At 43.4% G+C, this 22423-nt stretch overlaps 1 protein-coding gene across 7 annotated transcripts in view; it reads left to right on the forward strand.

Moving 5' to 3' along the window:
• Positions 1 to 22423, forward strand: part of MYO1B (myosin IB) — a 119034-nt gene that overhangs the window by 32557 nt on the left and 64054 nt on the right. For all 7 annotated transcript variants that reach the window (XM_030454309.1, XM_030454310.1, XM_030454307.1 and 4 more), the window contains exon 3: positions 5409 to 5524. In XM_030454309.1, coding sequence (XP_030310169.1) covers positions 5409 to 5524 — 116 coding nt within the window. The remainder of the gene's footprint in view (positions 1 to 5408; positions 5525 to 22423) is intronic.

A 22423-nucleotide genomic window follows, 5' to 3' on the forward strand; every position in this document is an offset into this window, starting at 1 on the left:
TAATGGTACTTTTAATGATATTGATACCATGTTGATAACATTCCTGCTCCAGCCATGATCTGGGCCCTTGGGGTATTGCAAGAATAACTTTGCCAAGAGGAAAAATAACCTCGTGAATATGAGGGTGAAATATTCTCCTGTATGTTCCATGAGTGTCCTACTGAAGGCTCCCTCCTTGAGCTGGACTGTGCTGCCTCTTCCCTGTGTATCCCATTTCATGGCACTGCTTGTGTATCCTGGCTGCAGAGGTGTTTAGGGACCTTAGCTGGGCTCTCTGGAAGGTTTTTCCAACCTCTCTCTCAGCTGAAAAGGTCCAGACTGGCATTTTGCCACTTTCTAGCAAGAGCTTCCCCAGCCCTTGGCTGGGAAGAGGCTGCTGCTGCCTGAAGGTTTCTCCTGAACAATGGGAGCCTTGTGCTGTCTTTCTATTCCAAGCCTTTTCCTAAACCATCCTTAAAGCTTCTGGGATTAGAAAGGCCCAGAAGGCCTTAGAAGGCAGGTACAAGCTTGAAGTAGAAGTAACATCTTGCCCCAAGTGGTTGTGTTTACTTTCAGTACTAAGTGGAGAAAATGAGGTGTCCAAGTGTCTCGGATGTCGATGTCACATCTCCAGCAGGACTTAGACATGATGTAACAAATACTACCAGCTTTTCCAGAGTTTCCTCCATACTCTGGGTCTTAAACCCTTCACTCAACACAGGAGTGAGTTGCCTGCCTTGTTTTTGGGTGGAGAGTGCAGGATGTGTTGATGTTTGAATGCTCTTTTCCAGGGATGAAACGTGAGTTGTTGTGCCACATGCCAGATGCACTGATAATCAGTGGGGGAGAGTCCTTTTGGTTTGGGTTCTGGACAAACACACCAAGGAGGCAGAACCTACAATAAAGTCAAAATTTGGAGGAAGGAGAATTCTCAGGAGTCTCTAGTTAGCAAAACTTGAGGAGGCAGATCTTGTCCAAACGTGCAGAACAAGAGTGTATCAAAGCCAAGAAGGAAATCATATCTCCTGACTGCATTCTGTGCCTTCATCACCACGAGGCCATTCCTCTGGGGTTTCATTTTTTTCCTTAAAGAGGGAAAATGAAGGCTTTCTGTGGTCCCTGGGGTTCCATGGTATGGTCTCCCACTACTCTTAGGATTTCTGCTTTCAGCACAGGAATGTTTCTGTGCTTGTCTTTCTCTGCTTGTCACTTGCTCAAGGATTTAAGCCATTTATTTTGTTTGTTTATAATAGAGTTCTGGTGGGAAGGCAGAAGTTATGTGGGAAAGCTATTTTCCGGATCTGTTTATCCCTGTTTTGTGGAATCTCACAGACCACCAGTAGCAAGCAGCTCTTAGGCATCAGCTTTGAGATACTGGCATTTTCAGAAGAGGAAAATTATTTGATTTTGCTGCAAAGCTGCTCACAAGAACTCTGATTTATTGGCATGCTTTGGCATTGGTGTTTAAAATGAACACGATTATGTCTGTTTCTATGTAGTCTTTTGAAATATTGGTATTTTAGGAAATGTTCTGTAGTTGTTCATGTCTGACAGTAAGCAGCTGACTTGAAATCCCAAAATACATTGTCTAAGCAATACTTAGCTATGAAGAGATGGTTCTAAATAAATCTCATTCAAATGCTTTTATTCAAAATTAAAAATCAAGGTTTTCCCTTTCACTCATTTTCCTTGGCACTTCAGAGTACTTCGAGGAACTCAGCAATTAAGTTGTCTGCTATTATGGTAGCAGAATAGCTGAAAAGGGCAAGTCTTTGAGTTCCAAAGAAAATTCCTGCTTCAAAATACCATCTTCTAGATCTGACCTTCATCTGTCTTCTCCTGATACTTTCCAGCACTGATTTCACAATAGGCGGAATTCACAAAATCTTAAGATTAAGGAGGAAACAAGTTGATTTATTAATGTTTTATCATGAAATAGTCCTAACTGGGGTGTCCATGCACAAAGCTACTGACTCCTGAGGTTCTGTTGTTCTTGCCAAGAATCTGTAAGCTCACCACTCGCCAAAGCAGCATGTGTTGAGAGAGCAAAGTAAACACTCTAGAAAGGCAATTTTTACATTTTCTTCTTGTTCAGCCAAAGAGATTAGACACAGATAAAAACCACTTTCCTCCTTAGGGGGAGGATGACCACAAAACCAGAAGAATTCTTTACAATTTGAGTAAAATATATACGAGCGTGCACTGTGGCGTGGTTTGGAAAGAAGCATAAATCTTACTTTTGGGGGGATTTTCTCAGCAGGCTGGATCTGAGTGCCTTTGGGGGTATTTCCCTCCTGGGTGGAAGGTTGGAGTTGTCCCTTTTTTGGGGACATCCTGCCCCAAATGGATGTGAGGCACCTCCAGGCTTCCTCCCCTCTGAGCGCTCTGCGTGGGCTCTGAGGGTGAAACCATCCTGGTCCGAGGGCATCTGAGCTGTTCTGGGCTCAGGTGCATGGTGGGGAGAAATGTTCTGTGGAAGTTTTAGGTTAGTTCCAAAGGAGATGAGTAAATATGGGTTGTTTGGAAATGGTGAGCCTTCAGCCTCATGAATTTAAGTCTTGTGTTTTGTTGTAGCAGCAGTTTTATCATGAACTGTCAGCCCTGCCTGCTTCTGTTTCATCCAGTGGGTAGGAAACACTACAGAGATGAACTTAGGGGAGAGTCTTTCGAAGCCTCATGTTTGTTTCTTTAACTCTGTTTTATGTGGAAGACAAAAATATGTGAGTTCCCAGCTTGCCTGTGCATAGATGTGCTATGTAAAATGGGAAATCTTACTCTTCTGGCTTTCTGCTCAGGACCACATTTGGTTACCATTTAGCAGAAAATTGCTCTGCTGACATGAAATTTAGATAGGCAAGGATTACAGCAATGAATATTTTGGTGACTGCAGCTCTGGAGGTAATTCAGGGCTCTGATAAACCTGCTGGTGAGTAACTCAGGCTCTTTGCCTCTCTGTTCCCATTTAAAATGCACATTATAGCACTTCCCTGTAAGAAAAACTGTGGGGAGAGATCCCAGGGGTGACTGTGAGGTGCTAAGGTGTCAGAGCAAATAAGCCATTTAAAATCCTAGACCTAGATATCTATGAGGAAAGGCTCTGGGAGCTGGGTCTCTTCAGCTTGGAGGAGTATGAGGGTTTATAAAAATTGTTGATTTTTATAAATATGTAAAGGCTGAGTGGCAGGAGGATGGAGCCAGGATCCCCGCACTGATGCCCAATGACAGGACAAGGGGCAATGGGTGCAAGCTTGAGCATAGGAGGTTCCACATAAATAAATATATATACAAAAATATATATTTACATAAAGGTAAAGCTTTTTCACTGTGAGGGTGAGGGAGCCCTGGCCCAGGCTGCCCAGGGAGGTTGTGGAGTCTCCTTCTCTGGGGACATCCAAACCCCACCTGGATGTGTTCCTGTGTGACCTCCTGTAGGTGACCCTGCTTTGGCAGGGGGGGGTTGGACTCAATGATCTTTTGAGGTCCCTTCCAACCCCTAACTTTGTGTGATCTGTGATAAAACACTATTTTTCTCCTCACTGTCACTAGCAAATGCAATCCAAGTACCAGGAGCCTGTGACTTCTCTGTACATCCTTTATACCTCCCAGGGAATCCAAGTTTATTGGCAAACTGCATTTCACCAGGTGTTATTTATTCATGGTTGTGGAAAGAGGTATTACTATCTCTAACAATTGGGGTTTAAATTAATCTTGGATAAGCAGGCAGGGTGGAATGGGGTTTTTGATGCCTTTTTTGCTGCTTGGGTGTATTTGGATGCAGGTGACGGAGAGCTGCAGGGCACATGGCAGGAGGCTTGATGAAGGCAGCTTGATTATGTCAGGGGCTGACATGGTGATTGTGGTGTGATACATCAGCCTGTAGCCAGCTCAGGAGTGAACAGGACCTACTGAACACATCACTCCTTCTGCTTTCCAAGGGTCGTGGCAAGCATATTGAGGTCCTAGAGCAGGTCCAAAAGAAGGCAACTGGGCTGGTGAAGGGATCCAACACAGATCCTATGAGGAGAGGCTGAGGGAGCTGGGGATGTTGAGGCTGGAGAAGAGGAGGCTCAGGGGAGACCTCATCACTCTCTACAACTCCCTGAAAGGAGGTTGGAGCCAGGGGGGGTTGGGCTCTTTTCCCAGGCAACTCTCAGCAAGACAAGAGGGCACGGTCTCAAGTTGTGCCAGGGGAGGTTTAGGTTGGAGATTAGAAAGAATTTCTTTCTGGAGAGGGTGATCAGACATTGGAATGGGCTGCCCAGGGAAGTAGTGGATTCTCTGTGTCTGGAGATATTTCAAAAGAGACTGGATGTGGCACTGAGTGCCATGGGCTGGGAACTGCAGCGGGAGTGGATCAAGGGTTGGACTTGATGATCTCTAAGGTCCCTTCCAACCCAGCCAGTTCTATGATTCTATGAATTTGGAAATAAAAATGACACCTCGTGTCTGCCAAAGAACCACGGCAGAGCTTTGCTGTGAATCCTGGCAGTGCATCTCTCCTTTGACAGAAACCTCTCAGGGGTTATCAGCCCTCAGGTTCCTCCCCTGGGAAGCAGTTCTGTGCCCAGGGCTTTGAAGAGATGTCATGAAGCCCCTCCTTGGGTGAGGCAGTGTGTTACAACTCTTGCTTTTCCCCTTCTCTGGTTTTGTAGGAGTACCCAAGGGCTGCAGCAAAGCTTGTGTGACACTTGCCATGGATCACAGCATAGTAGAATGGCTGAGGTTGGAAGGGACCTTAGAGATCATCTACTGCAACCTCCCTGCCATGGGCAGGGACACCTCTCATCCAGCCCAGGATGCTCAAAGCCACATCCAGCCCTACCTTGAACACCTCCAGGCAGAGGGCATCCACATCTTCTCAGACCAACCTGTTCCAGAGTCTCACCACACTCATACTGAAGGACTTCATCCTAATATAATTCAGTCTAAACCCATTGTCCTTCAGTTTAAGTCCATTTCTTCTTGTGCCTCTGGACACTCTTATGAAAAGTGTCTCTCCAGCCATCCTCTAGGTTCCCTTCAGGTGTTGGGAGGCAGCTGAAAGGTCCCTCTGTAGTCTTTTTTTCAAACTGAACAATCCCAGCTCCTTCAGCCTCCATCCATGTAGTTGGTTCTTCATGAGCATGTGTCCTTTTCCCTTTCCCTCCCCCATGTCAATTAGTCACAGAAATATTGTACCTTTGGGCTTTCTTATAAAAAAAGTGTTCCTAAGAGGCTTTCAGTCATGCAGAAATTGCCACTTGATATCCCACAGTGATCAAATGAGACCTAAAAGGTGTATCAGAGTGCATGTAGCTACTTATTGCTACCAGTAGGCTTTTTTTTTGTTTGTTTTTGCATAAGTATTAACTGGAAGAATAATGTATAAGCAGCAAAAGTACGTTAAAAAGAAAAAAAAAACACAATAATTTCTTTGTTCTCCTTCACAGACATACATTGGCAGCGTGGTGATATCAATAAACCCCTACAGTTCTCTCCCCATTTATACTCCAGAGAAAGTGGAAGAATACAGAAACCGAAACTTCTATGAGCTCAGTCCTCACATGTAAGTACAGTCAAGAAGGGTTTTGGTTTCAGATGGTACCAGCTGTCTCTCTGATCAAAAAATCTGTGTTGATCAGAGCAAACAAAACAAAACTCATACCACCACTCACCTGACATGAATTTTTATCAATTCGTCCTCATTTTAAAGAGAAGTCAAGATCAGTTCTTCTTTCTCTTTCATGTATTTAGGTGCATTTCAGAATGGTTTCTTGTACTTGTTAGAGTAACTGTATTGTGAATAAGTAGTCTGGTTTTGAGGAAATCTGTTTCTTTCAAACCCCAGATGGTTCTGTGGAAAGCTTCTAGGTGTTAAAAAAGGTTGAGTCACATCATGTTACTTTTTGGTACTCGAAACTCTTCCTTTCTCTTTGCACAATGCAAAAATTGGAAAAAAAACCAAAAAACAAACCTCCTGATGAATGTAAAAATGCATTGGATATGTCTGAATGATAACTGCAGGGAAAAAAAAATTTTGGTCATCCCTGGGCTGGGTGGAAATTAACCCATACTGAAAATGAGGCATACTTGTCTTCAAGGTCTTTGTGTTGCAGTAATGGTTTTATCTTGTCAGACATCCCAGTGGAGAGATTGGAGGCAGCTGTTCCTCTCCTGGGCAGGATGCTGGGATAGAAAAATGTTTGCAGGGTGTTGGGAGGTTGCCACCTGACTTTGCAGCCACATATTCAGGAGTCTGACTCGGGTGATCAGCAACTGGGGTGTCTAAACATGACCATAACTTTATGCAGCTTCCTTCAGTGTTCACTTTTAGGCTAAAAGCAAATGATGTGTGGAAAGAGTTCTGGAAGTGATTTTGTTCTGATTAGTTTCTTGCCTTCACACTTCATCTGAAACTTTTCCAGATACATTGACTGAAATGCAGACAGCCAATCCATCACATCAAATAAGCTCCTTGGAGTTCTTGGCCGTCTTGGATCTGAGCTGTGGCTGTGCTCAGATTTTCTTCCTTCATGGTTTAGTTTAGCAAGCACAATTGCTTGCTAAATTAGCACAAAAGAACTTTCTGCTCTGCTAACTGGGTTCAGCTGAATCAAATTTACTGTCAAATGATGGAGGATTTTAAAAATAAAATCTGGGAGTTCCAGTTCTGACATTCTGAAAGTCATGGCTAGGTTACACATTGAATCAAGCACACAGGAATATATTGATCTCAAAATTTTTCCATCTCTCTTAAGAGATGGTTTTCCAGAACAAAAATGCTCAGCAGCCATTCTTGCATGTGTTATGAGAGTTTGAACTTGGTAGAAAAGTGTTTCATGAACATCATTCATCCCTAATGACAATAATTGTATGGTCAGGCTGCCAGCTCAGAGCAAGAACTTCTGGAGTCCAGACACTAGAAATCCTGTTTAAGAACAGTAATTTGAAGTGAGAAAATACTGAATTTAAACTAATGTAGGGAGATCTCAACTGCTTGACAGTAAGAAATTTTCCTTGCAAGTCTGGATAGAATGCCAAGTCATGAAAAGTGTAAAACCAATTTGTTTTGGGCAGTTATGATCTCTCCACAAATTTGATTTATTTGGTATTGCTTCTGTATGAAAATCTTGTCTTCTGACACCTGCAAAGTAGACAGCATATCTTCAAGGATACAGAATTATCTTATAATCTTTATGGTTTCTTTTACAGATATAGTGTTTATTTTCAAACTCTGGAAATACAAAATGATCTTACCTTATGGTGACCTCACTTTCCTTCCCACCTCCATGTAGATGCTTGTGAGAACGGCAGAATCAAGAGAGTTATTTTTTTTGCTCTGCTGAAATGGGTAAAGCATCTTGGAAAGATATTTTAAAATATTGTAGGTGTCTAAAACAAGGGCTGCATAGGCTGCTTTATGCCATCTCTAACAAGCCTGAATGACTTCTCATCCCCTTTAATATCTGGTCCCTTGTGCTGTAGCCTAAGGATTCATTCCAGTCCAGTTGCTCACCCTGTGTACACAAACCTGGTACCTGAGTGATGTTTAATAGTGTGACCACAGTTTTACTGCAGCCAAACCCAGCCTGATCACCAACTGTGTGCTTGCTTTCCATACTGGGCCAGGAACTGGGTTTGGGACAGAGCTGGCATCATCTCAGCCTGGAGCTGGCAGCTAATTCTAGGTTTGAATGATCTGGGGAGTAGCAGACCACTGTTAAAAGCTGGGTTCAGGCATGTCTGGGGAGGTTGCTACACTTCTATAGAGGCTGTGAAGTCATCAAGGTACATTTATATTTTTTTTTAGCTGTTCAGGAGCTCTAATGAGGCTATGAGACAAATTGCAGTTTGTGGTATTTCTTCTGATGTGGGGGCAGAAAAAAATCCACATTGATTTGTGGGGATGTAGGCACTCTCTTTATTTGATGTGTAAATTTCCACTGAGCCATGACCTCTTCAGAGGAATTGATTGTGGGTAAACCCACTGCACCATTAAAGTGTCTTTTGGGAATAGATTTCTGATTCCTATTGTGTGCAGAGAAAAACTCAGCCATTTGTGAGGAAACTAAATGCATATGACCTAGAAAGTGTGTCTGGAAGTTGTGTGTCCCTGATTTCAGCATCTCCTTTGTACAGATAAAATCTAATTTTGCAAGCAACTGCACAAAACCCTCTGGCAGTGGTTTGGTTGGAGATTCCTATAGAAACCAGGTCTGAATGGCACTGGAATTCTGTCACCTTCTTGGCATGATGGCTCCAAGCTCTGTCATTTTGGAGAGAACCTTTGGGAATCCCAGGTTTTAAGTGTCAGGATCTCTGGAGCAGACATTCCCAGAGCTCTGTGTAGGATCCTGGTAACTGAGGAATCAGGATTTAGTTATTTTCCAGCCATTTGTATGATTTTCTGCCTCTGCTCAAGGTACATGGAAGTGTTTCAGTGTGCTGCATGGGCACAGGGAGGATGTGTCTGGGAATCCCAACCGTCCCAGTAAAATATCAGGCTTGGTGAGCCAAGGAAAACAAGGAAAAAGAGAGAGAGATGTCCAAGGACCTAAAGGAAATCCATACCTTGAGACTTTTTTTCCTCAGGGAAATTGAAGGGAATTTTCCTCAGGGTCATTGAAGGGAATGTATTCCCATGTGAGTGAAAAAATCTATTCAGGTGTTTTCTTTGAGCTGAAAATGAGGGAGTGAACCCCTCAGCATCTGCTCTGTGTTTCCTCAGGAGTGTCTGAGAGTGGCTGAGGCTCTGGTGACACCAGCTCCTACTTCATTGCAGCCTTTGGGCAGGTTTTCATTTTTAATATTCTGTGGAAACCAGAGAGTGAGGCCACGAGCAGGGTTTGGATGGGCAGCCAACGCCAATTTCTGTGAGAAAGTTCCTGGCCAGGTAATTTTGGGGCAGTGTTATGCCTGCTATAATTTTATCCAAGACATTTTATTTTAATAGTTTTATTTTAGTTCAGTTTAATAGTCTCTTAACTACACTGCTGCTGTGGTGGCACCATGTAATAAAGTGTTCCTTTGCTAGGTCTCCTCCTATGCTTGTTCTCATAGTCAGTGGCTATTTGCATAGCTTTAGTAGGAAGTTTTCCAAGCTTTTAATTTATTTATTCTTTTTTAAAAAAAAGTTTTGTTAATCTTGCTGCTTTTGTCTTTATCTGCAAGGCAGGATCAAGCTTGCCTCTGACTTGACAGGGCAGAGGATGAGATATCAGTGCTGAGCAGTTTGCTGCTTGATTTGTGCAGTCATGACACTCCTGTTCTGCTCTTGCAGTTGCTGTAATTGATCTTTCAGTTGCTGTAATTGCTGCTTTGCTTACCTTGTGGCTAAACCAGACAGGAGGGAGAACCAAGCTGTCCATCTTGCTAGTTTACATCAGCTCCCAGGGGTGACAAGGGCAGCTGCTGGCATCTCTGGGACAAAGGCAATAGGAACTAAATCAGTTATTGTACCATTTATTTGTAGCTGGCATGCCATAGAACTTCTCTCCCAGTAACAGATTTGTTTGAAGGGATTGCAGAGCAGGTGCTTCCTTGCATTCCCTATCTTGGGACCTTGAAGCTCTTTGGCTCTGGGAGGTCTCAGTGTGGCACAGAGGATTTTTACTCCTCTTCAAGTTCTGGACCATCTCACCTGCTTGCTTTCAAGCAGCCCAGATTGGTTTGAGTTGATGAGGGATAAAACAAAAACTGGCAGCCCTATTGCTAATGGCAAGCTACAAGCCAAGAAGAATTCAGAGTCAGCATGGCTTTTTTTTTTTTTTTTTTTTTTTTTTGAGCTCTTCACTGAATTACATATGGTAAATACCTGGGACAGAATAAGATAGATGAAGGAGGCTTTCACCATTGATCTATTGCATCCTACCCAGACAATTTTGCTCTTTATTTTATTCGTTCATTTTTATTTCTTTAAAGTCCACTATTTCTGAAGAAGCAATGGTTTTTCACTAAAAGCTGGCAAATTTAACTTTAGCAGGCAACCATGCAAACTGAGCTTGCCCTCATAGAGAAGTCAAACCTGATACCTGTTAGAATGCAAGAAGAAGGAGCTTATGTTCCCCATCTCAGTGACCATCATGTTGATAAGGATTTGGACAAATCAAGATCAAATCTGCAATTACTCTGACAACAGATGCAATTTGCTCTTTCCTTTTCAAGTTTGGAGCCAATATAAGCAATAAGCTGTGACTACAGAAGTAACATTTTTGTTTCTGGCACATTTTTTTTAATTTTTTGCTGCTATTCCAGGCTTACATGTCTATGGAAACACCAAGGTTATTGCAACTCTTTTTCCTTGTTGATTTAAAACAAGTATTTTTTTCTGAAGGGCATGATAAAGCCCCAGCTGTGAGGGACTGTGGTTGTCTATATGTAAGGCTAAGCTTTTCCCCATAGTTTTAAGATTCACAGTCATTATCTTCATTTGTTAGAGAAGAGGATAGAGGTGGGATCTAGTGCTGCAGTTTAGTGTCCTTCATTGCCCCAGTATGTTTATTTTAACATTTCCTTTTCTTTTTGTCCCTTTCCTCATCTTTACTTGCTTTCCTTTGGAGGAGGGGAAGGGCTGGGTGTTTGGGTTGTTTGTTTTTTTAAATAAAAAAAAATCCCCCATATTTTTGGTCACTTTGAAGCATCCCCTTTTGTTCTTATTCCTAATAATCCCTGGCTTCTCCAGACACTCAGTCTTTGGAGGTGTTCATGGGGCTCAACAGAGTGCCTCTTGCAGAAGAGATTTATTATAGCCAAGGGAAGAGGATCACTCCAGGGGTTAGTTGGCAAAATTAACCACTGGGCAGGGAGGGAACATCCAGGTCTGACAGAAATAATAAATAGCAATCAGGGATGACTGCTAGTACCTAATTGTTAAGCCCATGCTGGGAATGAGTTGAAAGAAGAAGGGAGAAATAAAAAAAAACCAAATGAATGTTGAATTTTGGAAGGAGTCAGGCTTCTTAATCTCTATATAACCTCTATACTAAGTACTAGGTATGGTGTATCCATGAGCATAGATCCCTCAAGTGTAGGATAAGAAGGGCCTCCCACTTGCTCCAAGAGTCAGAAGGATTTCATGCCTGGGAAAAGCTCCTGTTGCAGGATGCTGGCACTCCAGCCATGGGATGCAAAGGTCCCTGAGCCTCACACTTGGTAGGAGACCTCAGAAATCCTGAGAAAACACAACTTAGAGGAAAGCTGTTGTGGTGTGGCCACGTTGAAATGGCTGGCTGGTTCTCTGAGGAACGTTTTGGAAGTGATTTGTGAAGCTGAAGGCTTTGGAGCAAAAGGTCTCTTGTGCAACAATAAACAGAGCCTTTTTCCTGAAGTTTGAGGGTTTTTTTAGTTGGTTTGGGTAGCACAGAATGCAAGCATCTTGTCCCAGAACTCTGGAGGTGAATATAGTCTTAGTGACAAGAACAAGTGGTTGCTTGTTTGCCACCAGTATTACAGTGCATGAAGTCTTGTAATAATGCTTAATAATACAGGGACTGACTTCTAGCAGGGCTGGAACAAGGCTCAGAAAATGCACCCAACATCCAAAAGATATAAACAGCCCAGAAAAGCAGCGTATAGATGAATATTGTGCTTTGTTTTAATTTTTAAAATAGTCTGAAGTGACATTTAAACTGGATTCCAAAGTTCACTGGAATGAGCCTGTCTGTCGGACAACCAAGTAGTGCTGCCTAAATTAAGAAATGAAAAGGCCCTTTAAATCCCTTGGGTGCTGTCATTCTTCTCTAAGTGTCCAGGACATGAGATTTCCATCATGAGAAGGAGTGAGATGCTGTGTGTAGCTGCAGAGCTGTAGCACAGGTGAGGTGGAGCTGCCAGAGCTGCTCCCCCACACATCAGCCAGTCTGGAGTCCAGGTGGATTTTTGTGCTCTTGTGGCATTTAAACCCTTCCTAGGCTAGGAAGGAATATATATATAGATTCCAGGGGACATAAAAAGCACCAAGACAAAACTGTCTCTCAAAATACCCCATCATAGAATCATAGAATCATAGAACTGGCTGGGTTGGAAGGGACCTTAGAGATCATCAAGTCCAACCCTTGATCCACTCCCGCTGCAGTTCCCAGCCCATGGCACTGAGTGCCACATCCAGTCTCTTTTTAAATATCTCCAGACACAGAGAATCCACTACTTCCCTGGGCAGCCCATTCCAATGTCTGATCACCCTCTCCAGAAAGAAATTCTTTCTAATCTCCAACCTAAACCTCCCCTGGCACAACTTGAGACCGTGCCCTCTTGTCTTGCTGAGAGTTGCCTGGGAAAAGAGCCCAACCCCCCCTGGCTCCAACCTCCTTTCAGGGAGTTGCAGAGAGTGATGAGGTCTCCCCTGAGCCTCCTCTTCTCCAGCCTCAACACCCCCAGCTCCCTCAGCCCTTCCTCACAGGACTTGTGCTGGATCCCTTCACAGCCTCCTTGCTCTTCTCTGGACCTGCTCCAGCACCTCAATCTCCTTCCTGAGCTGAGGGGCCCAGAACTGGACACAGGGCTCAAGCTGTGGCCTCACCAGAGCTGAGTATAGGGGCAGAATCCTTTCCCTGGACCTGCTGGCCACGCTGTTCCTGATCCAGGCCAGGATGCCATTGGCCTTGTTGGCCACCTGGGCACACTGCTGGCTTCTGTTCAGCTTCCTGGCAATCCAGACTCCCAGGTCCCTTTCTGCCACTCTGTGCCTAGCCTGGAGCTCCCCATGGGGTTGTTGTGTTGAACCTCATCCCATTGGGATCATCCCAACTCTCCAGTCTGTCCAGGTCCCTCTGCAGAGCCCTCCTGCCTTCCAGCTGATCCACACTCCCCCCAGCTTAGTGTCATCTGTGAATTTGCTGATGATGGACTCAAATGCCTCAATGACTCAAATGCCTCTGGACTCACCCTCCAGCATCCCTCCATCCTTCAGAAGCTACAGCAGGATGCAGGGCCCTGACAAAGTCATCAGAAAGCAGCAGATCCAGTGGCTCACAAAAAATTTCAAGTCTCCCCAGTCACCCCAGTTGGCAATACTGTCACTCCCAGTCCCAGTGCCAGGAGCAGAAGCCACCTGGCTCCAGCAGAGCCTTCTCATCCATCAGGTTCTCATCTGGAGAGGTGTGGGTGATCCCAGCCCATATTCAGGTGTCTGGTGGACTTTTTGAAGAAGCTGTCAAAAAATGCAAGGATTGGGTACCTTTAAAACTGAGTGAGCCTGGAAAAGGAACATTTAACTCCAGATCTCTTCCAGATGCTTCTGTAACTCAATAATTATCCTCATGGTGGCTGAAGGAAAATAATCTCAGGGCAGGCTCGGTGAATTAAGTGCTGGCTTGGAGCCTCAGCAAAATAACTCTGTTTTCAAAACTGTTTTCAAATATTTACTCATACCTCTGTACACAGCATACTTTCACGTTTGGCTTCAGTCATGTTGGGGATTGAGAGTCAAATGTTTTTAGTTATCTGTGACAATCTCTTTTTTTTTTCTTTTTTTTTTTCTTTTTTTTTTTGGCATGTGAGTGTATTGGTTATAGTCTGTGTTTAATTGCAAGCATAAATAGGTTTGGGGTTTGGCTAGATTCTCAGAATTAAGATAATTTTTTTAAAAGCATTCCTATATGTTGGGTAGTTAGAGATGTATGTTAATACTTCAGCAGTCTAAACTAGTGGGAACTTTTTTGCCAGATCCCATTTCTCTCATTTTCCTGGAACTGGAACACTCTGGCTAACATTCATATTATGCCATAGATATTTTTAGGCCATAAAATGGTTAGATTTAAAAAAAAAAACCACATCAATTCTCATTGTTGCATAAAGTAGAATCCCTCTAACTCACCCAAAAGGCTTTGGGAAATCAGTGTGACTATAATTTTTTGTCAGTGAAGTGGGTACTTCATTAAATAAAGGAAAGGAGAGGACTTGCTGTAATTTTTCAGTTTAATACACTTCTTTGCATTTGCCAATATGTAACTGCTGATTGTCTCTTCTCAACAACTGGAGTAGCTCTCCTTCCAGCTCCTCATTTGTACATCTAGGTTACTTCTTCCTGTTAAAGACTGACTGATGGTATGGCCAGACTTGGCAATAAAGCCATTTTTTAATGCTTCACCCAGTATTAACCATAACTTGATGTGTCTCAGAGGGAACCAATTGCAGAATTTTTCTTTGGATTAGAATGTTGGGACTTTTTCCACACTGAAAAGAATGAGTAGTACTTAAAAGGAGAGACTGTTATGTTTCATTTCTTAAATGCAGACCAAAAAGTGAGGGCAGGTAGAGGCCCTGTCAGCAATGAGAGAAATCCCAAGAAATCCCATTTTATGCATTGTCTACAGTGCATTTATGCACTGAGGAACATGGACCAAAATTTTCATTCTGCCTTTTCTGACCTGCCAGCATGGTGCTCTCTTAAGATCAGGGATTTCAAATTGCATTTAAGAGCAGCTGTCATCCTTTCATTGCAAGTGTCTCATTGTGTTTAATGGTTGCCTTTTATTTCTTTTTTTCTCTTTTTTATTTTATTTTATTATCCATTTATTTATAACCCTCCAGGAGATGCCCATCTGCCATGCTAGGATTCTTTGTCATGGTTTTAGGTACAGCATAAACAAGGTTAATGTTTAAAGCTTTAAAGAAACTTCATAAAACTCCAGCTCTTGCACTGCTGTTAAAGGCAGAACGTTTTCCATTCAGTCTCTTTTTACTGGCAACTTTATGCAAAAGGCTCCAATTTCTTCAGCTCAGGGTACATGATGGTTAATGTAGTTTGGATTATTAAAGATAAACTTTTTCATGTTATGAATCAGGAAATACATAGTCCTAATATTTACTGTCTAGCACACTGAATAATCTTTGACTTATGTTTTGAATAGATAAGAGAGCTGGGGCTGGGGTTTACAAACAAAGGTCTGAACTACAAAGACAGTTTAATTGTGGCCATTTCAGTAAATTAGTTCAAATTTGCATTTTTTTTTTCTTGTATACCCAGTCTCCTTGAAAATACTGCAGAAATTATTTTTAATTGCTGAACTCTGGAGTTCAAACTGCAACTGGACATAATGACTCTAAGGCAATTCTTAGGATTCTCACAAAAAAATGTGAGCAGCTGACATCATCCTTGAGCATCAGTAGCCCCACCAAGGATGTAGTGGGTGAAATACTTCAGGTTTAATCCCCTTGGGCTGGCCTGAAGCCTGGTGTTTGAGCAATCTGAAAGCAGCTCTTCATTTTTCTTGCTTGGGCCACTCACAGAAAAAAAAATTTGGGTAAGCATCCACAAGACACACACACACCCCCTTCAGATTTGAGGAAATGCCATTTTCTAGGCTTGAATTGGGTTGTTAGCTTGATGTTGTACCTGAGCTAACAACCTCTCAGAAGCTCAGATAAGCTTCAGTGTGCCTACTTTGTCCAGGGATTCAGGAGTGGTACTTTAGAAAGCAGGGAAGGAAAAAACAAGTTGTGTAAGACTTCTAAACTTCCTAACAAACTCCTTTGTTTTTCTTAAGAGTGCTTAAGAGTTACACTCAAAAGTAAAAAATTCAGTTACTCCTCTGAGTAAAGCAGCCACATGCCTATGGAATTACCTGGTGTTGGTGTTGCCCATCAGGTGTTTTCCAGATAATTGAATTTTATTTGTGATTTTGCCACTGTTCTCTCTGATAAACTTGTAGCCAGCTGCATGGTAGTTTTTGTGTCACAGAGCCTACGTTTCAGATCTGATGGAGAGCAGCTTATTTCAGCTTACAAATACCTGTGACCACGTGGTAGTGTACTCCCAGTTTCTCCAGTATTGTTATATGACCTTAATGGTGTGCTTGGCCTTTTTTCTGATGGCAAATTGTGTTGCTTTCCAGTGCAGCCTCTTGCACTAACACGTGGCTGATGTTTCTTTCCCCACTGCAAGATTCATCTTTTTATGATAAAATATGATATAAAAAGATTTATGATCTTTTTATGCCTTTAGGTAGATGCAGGGCACTGCTGTCCTGCTAGCGGAGACCTTTGAAAGCATCTCCCTTTCTATGGGGTGAGTAAGTGAAGCTGGACACTTTACTGCCCCTCTTCCCTTCAGTACTGTAAGAAAATTACTTTAGAATTAAGGAATGAGTTTATTTTCCACCCTCCAGCTGCCAGAGTAGAGAGCAAGCTACAGTACTGCTACTTTTGCAATGGAATTATGCTGAGTGAAAGAGATCTCTGCATGCATCACTCTTCAGGGTGATGCTACTTAGGGCTTCACCTAAAATTGGGGGTTCCTTTTTGCTAAGCAGGAATATGTTGTTTTTAAGCAGCAACATGGAACACTGCTTGTTAGCTGAACATTTTTCCCATGTGCAAACACAAAAGCATCACTCTCCTTTGCCTCAGGAGAGCCCCCAACCAGTCCAGCTCTGTTGTGGTTTTGTTTGGGAGATGAAGAAGCTGCTGGCATTTTTACATGGAGGAGCATCTGTGCTCTGCCACTCATTTGGATGGACAAGATCAAACTGTAAGACCCCAAAATATGTCCTGTTTAAAAAGAAAAAGAATTGTCTAGCAGTAAATGTCCATCTGCACAGGAAAAGCCAAGCTGTAATAATCATTGTTCTTTTAACAGGGTTATAGAGTTTAAGTATTAGAGTTGTAAGTATTATAGAGATATATAGATGTATAGCTATATAGAGTATTATAGATATATATATGTTATATATATAGTATTATAGTATTAACTTGTTCTAAGTATTTCACTTAACCTGTATAGAATCATAGAATCATAGAACTGGCTGGGTTGGAAGGGACCTTAGAGATCATCAAGTCCAACCCTTGATCCACTCCCGCTGCAGTTCCCAGCCCATGGCACTCAGTGCCACATCCAGTCTCTTTTGAAATATCTCCAGACACAGAGAATCCACTACTTCCCTGGGCAGCCCATTCCAATGTCTGATCACCCTCTCCAGAAAGAAATTCTTTCTAATCTCCAACCTAAACCTCCCCTGGCACAACTTGAGACCGTGCCCTCTTGTCTTGCTGAGAGTTGCCTGGGAAAAGAGCCCAACCCCCCCTGGCTCCAACCTCCTTTCAGGGAGTTGTAGAGAGTGATGAGGTCTCCCCTGAGCCTCCTCTTCTCCAGCCTCAACACCCCCAGCTCCCTCAGCCTCTCCTCATAGGATCTGTGCTGGATCCCTTCACAGCCTCCTTGCTCTTCTCTGGACCTGCTCCAGCACCTCAATCTCCTTCCTGAGCTGAGGGGCCCAGAACTGGACACAGGGCTCAAGCTGTGGCCTCACCAGAGCTGAGTATAGGGGCAGAATCCTTTCCCTGGACCTGCTGGCCACGCTGTTCCTGATCCAGGCCAGGATGCCATTGGCCTTCTTGGCCACCTGGGCACACTGCTGGCTTCTGTTCAGCTTCCTGGCAATCCAGACTCCCAGGTCCCTTTCTGCCACTCTGTGCCCAGCCTGGAGCTCCCCATGGGGTTGTTGTGGCCAAAGTGCAGGACCCGGCACTTGGCCGTGTTGAACCTCATCCTCTTGGAATCAGCCCAACTCTCCAGTCTGTCCAGGTCCCTCTGCAGAGCCCTCCTGCCTTCCAGCTGATCCACACTCCCCCCAGCTTAGTGTCATCTGCAAATTTGCTGATGGTGGACTCAATCCCCTCATCTAAATCATCAATAAAGATATTGAACAGCACTGGGCCCAACACTGATCCCTGGCGGACACCACAGCCGCCATTTTGATGCAGCCCCGTTCAGCACCACTCTCTGGGCCCGGCCCTCCAGCCACTGGGTACTCTGGGTCTGTTTTTTTCTGAAATAGCTATGGTTAATTGTAAGGATCTGTGTTTAGCCTTTTAAAAAGGCGGAATACTTGTTTCTCAGTGTTTCATTTTTATGTAATATGTGTTCTGCTTTGCCACTTAAGATGAGTTACAATTTTATTGGAGGAGCTGGCTTTCAGTGTGCTGTTCACAGGGTGCAGCAGCTTACTCAAAGCATAGCTTGTCCTGCAGAAAAAGATTTCCTTTATGTAAAATTTTTTAGTCGAAGCTGACATGAGCTGAACACATGTGTCTGACTTCCATAATTTTCAGGCATATGCAGTAACCAGCTACAGAAACTAATTCAATTTTCTGTAAAGTATTTGAGAGTCTGGATATTTTGGAGCAGAAAGGGAATGACTGTTTTCCCTTTCCTCCCCCTTTTGCTCCCTGTCCCCCCAGCCCTTCACTTCCAAATCCAGGCAGGAGCTCAGAGGTGCAATTCAGATCTGTTGGTGCCTCGATGAAATAGTAACCTAGGACTTAAAAAAAAAAAAACTGGCAGAAACCAAGCAAGGAGAATGAGTTTATTCCTCTTTCCCCTCACTGCCCCATTCAGCTGTCTGACCCCTGCCTACTCTGTTTGAACTGGGGAATGTGTTTCTTAATGGAATAAATGCTAATTTTAATGGAATAAATGCTAATCCCCAGGGATAGCAAAGCTTCAGAAGGTCCCCAGAGAAACACAATCCTCTTGCCACCAGCATTTCTGGTGTGCCATGAAGCTCCATCCCTTGCAGGTGGCCCCAGTCCAAGGAAAAGTATGGAGCTTCTGACGCAAAATATGGCTACAAAAAAAAGGTTCAATGTCTGCTTTTGCAGTAAAATCACTGAGTGTAAAGGGCTGGCTGCTTTGGGCAGTTGTTAAGCCAAGCACACAAGTGCAGATTTCTCTTAGGAAATGAACTCCATCTACTTAAATATGGTTTTTAATAAAACAATAGAGAACACTTCTTGTATGTCCCTTCAAGGATGTCGTAGCCCAGTAAAATTATTATTTTTAGAAACAGAAATGCCTTTTCCCCTCAAGAAACTAAAAATCCTTGCAGTGCAGGTTACAGCAGTGATTTGCTGCAGGTCTCTAAATGTCCCAGTTGTGTCCTCCTGTGTGACCCCACAGGAGCTGGTTGGGTCCTTGGGTGATGCAGCCCAGGATGTGGGGTGAGGGGCTGTTTGGGTTCCAAACTCAGGGGCTTTGAGCTGTGCCTTGGAAATGGGAATTACCCATGGGGCTGAGGTTTAGTATGGGTGAGGAGGTGATGGTTATGTGGCATCCAGCTGGCTGGTGTCAAGTCAAGGAGGAATCCAAGCCAAAGTGCTCTTCTGGAAACTTATTAACATGGAAATATTTGCACTTTTTTTTGTTTGCTTTTCCCATGCTTTAAACCATATACATGGTTTATGTATAAATTTATCTCAGCTGCTCCAATGCCTTTTCCCCTCAAGAAACTAAAAATCCTTGCAGTGCAGGTTACAGCAGTGATTTGCTGCAGGTCTCTAAATGTCCCAGTTGTGTCCTCCTGTGTGACCCCACAGGAGCTGGTTGGGTCCTTGGGTGATGCAGCCCAGGATGTGGGGTGAGGGGCTGTTTGGGTTCCAAACTCAGGGGCTTTGAGCTGTGCCTTGGAAATGGGAATTACCCATGGGGCTGAGGTTTAGTATGGGTGAGGAGGTGATGGTTATGTGGCATCCAGCTGGCTGGTGTCAAGTCAAGGAGGAATCCAAGCCAAAGTGCTCTTCTGAAAAGCTCACAACATGGAAATATTTGCACTTTTTTTTTTTGTTTGCTTTCCCCTCTTGGTTTTTGTATACATTTATTTTGGCTGCTCCAAATAGAGTTCACAGTTATCATTCCTCTCTTTAGGCAAAGCAGGTCAGGAGTTACACCTGTGTGCCTGCAGCTCCAGGGCTTTATGGTGTCTACAGCTGGTGCTGGTCCTCATTACTGCCCTTTGGTGCTCCCAGTTTAGTTTGGTACATCCAGGTGGGCTTTCCATGTTCATACCTGGTGCCAGGACCTCTTGGCTTGATTCTCTGCACCAATAAAGCTCTGCTCACTGCTCTTCTCTGCACAATCCTACATCTCTTTAAAGGAACCAACTTTGGACCCATGGTGCAGGTAAACCTCCTCTTATTCTAGGTAGAAGCTTGCAGGATGGAGCTGTTGAACATGATGTGGAGCCTCCCCTTACTGGTTTGATAATTTGCTAAAAATTAGAGGGAGAATTTATTTTGCAGTCTGGGTGAGAACATGGCAGGGTTCATCCTCAGCTTCAGAGATCCTGTTTACCACCACTTGAAGGAAAATAATGCAACAGCTGGGGCACAGGCTCCTGGTAAAAGGCATTGCTTGTTTTTCATCCTACTCATGTGCAGCTCAAGAGAGATGCTTTAGATGTTGTTGAAATAGGCAGAAAATCCCAGGCTGCATTTTTGGCTTTTGTATACAGTGCTGGAGAAAAACCACGTGTGATTTTCTAAAGATTAAGTTGCTTTGGGCTGTCAGTCAGTAAAAAAAAAGAAGTTATTCCAGAGTGATAACACCTCCTGTTTGCTTGGAGTGGAGATGTGTGACATCCTGAGAGAGGGAAAAGGATTTGGGCTGGACTTCCCTGGTAGGGATGTTCTGGGGCAAAGTCCACTGGATGCATCTGAAATCTGCTTCATCCTGAGAAAGAGAAGATTTCCAGCCAGAACATTTTCTACTTTTTTTGTCCAGACCTCAGAATACTGGTCTGAGTCAACTCTTCTGCTAAACCTGAAGTGTGGTTACGAATATTGGAGGGTATATTATATTCCCAGTCTACTGGAAGAGAAAATAAATCACCCTGGCTTAACATTAGCCTGGGCTTTAAAGTGGTTTTCCTCTTGAAAATCAAGAGTGGCTTTGTCTGTCCTCTTCCTGCCTCCCTTCCCATCTCTCCCTTTCCTTCCAGAAATTACAGCTGCTTCTTACAAATGGAATGGGCTGATTCCCAGAGCTTTAGGCTTGACTGAGCACCTAATGTCAGAGTTGCTAAGGTGAAGAGCAAAGAGGGGAAGTGTCCACGGGAGGTACCCGTCTGCTGTATTAGCCACAGAGTATTGTGGATAAAACAGGTTTCTCTGCCCACCAGGAAAATAAAATGGAATAGAAAGAGGAGAAAAGGCTTTCCATCTGTCTTAGCACACCACTTTCTCCTGGTCTTTAAACGTGTTGTATTTTTTTTCCTTATTTTTCAAAGAGCTTCTGCTTGCCTGTGAGGGTCGATCCTGGCTGATGCTCCATCAATGGAGCTGTGGCTTTATTCACTCCAACAGAGGGATAATCAGCCTTTTTTTGTTTTTTTTTTTTCAAGTCTGTCAAAGTACTGCTAAACAGGAGACAGTTTGTAATTATGGAAAATGGGAGTACCCTTTTTATCCTTAGGGCAATTAGATGAAATGATTCTGCACTAGGAGCTAATGCTATAACTAATCTCTTACTGTTGTTTTTCCTGAATGGTGAATTTTCCACTAAGCTTCATGGGCAGAGGGGGGGAACATCTACAGCAAACACTGCTGATTTACAAAGCACTTTGTCAAATGTGCTTCTGCTGTTGCTAGCTCAGGTTGGTAGGAATTTTTATCTCCAAACAAACTGATTCTGATGTTTTCCCACTGCACGCTGGGAGAAGAAGAAATAATTTGTTTGCTCTTCCCTGTCACAGCGCACTTCTGTGTATTCAGAAGGAAAATGATCCCACTTTAGGTAGAGTTTACATTAAAAAGTATGTACCATTTACATTTTGCTGCTGCTCTTTTTAGTCTAGCATGGTCTATAGTCTGTGATAAGCACTGACTTCTAGCATCCTGCCCAGTGCATTTAGACAAGAGTTAAGCAGAACCAAAGTGGTACCAGGGCTCTGCTTCCTGAGGAAATGGCACAGAGAAGAAGTGAGGGTTTGGTTTTTTTTAAATTTCCTTTCAAAGTAGCAACTGAGCTGGCAGTTGCAAGCCAAAATGAAGCCACAGAAGCTTTAAAATGTGGCTGGAGACTCTTGGCATCAAAGCAACAGCCCTTGAAGGTGGGATGAAGGGAATTGGCTCTGTTGGAGCAGGACAAAAGAATTTGGAGGGAGTTTTGAGGTAATATTAATTACTGATGTATTATTATATATATTAATTGAGAATGTGTGTATATATATATATATATATATTAATTGAGAATGCTGAGGGAAACAAGAGGAGGAAAGAAGCCCTGACAGCTGGCAAATACTGATCCTTGTGATTGTCCCTTAGAGGAAGGAGATGGTAGAAGAGAAGAGCTGCTCCCTTCAGCTGAATTTTTGACAACAAGAGGAAAGTTTTTACAAACCTTGGTGTCATTGTGGGTGCAGTCTCAGGCATTCAAATAAAACCCCAGCAGATGATGCTCCTTTTGGGGTGAGTGGGTGGGAGCCTTGTGTCTTGGCTCTTCCTGCCCCTGTTTTTTTGTTAAGAGCACAGAGATGCTGTTGTGCTGCTAGAACATTGCTGGAGCCCTTTGGAAATCCCCCTTGGAGGCCTCTTTGCTGTTTGCCTTTGTTAAAATTTTTGGGGTTAGGATCTTGTGACGGATGGGTCTGACCATCTGGAGATGTGTGGCTGAAAAAGCTGTGCTATAAAAAAAGCAGAGCCTCCTTACTGAGCTAGGTGTGGGTAGTGTTTCAGTTTCAAATTGCTTCTATAC

Source organism: Calypte anna, chromosome 7, assembly GCF_003957555.1.
Source record: "Calypte anna isolate BGI_N300 chromosome 7, bCalAnn1_v1.p, whole genome shotgun sequence".
NCBI classification, from domain to species: Eukaryota; Metazoa; Chordata; class Aves; order Apodiformes; family Trochilidae; genus Calypte; species Calypte anna.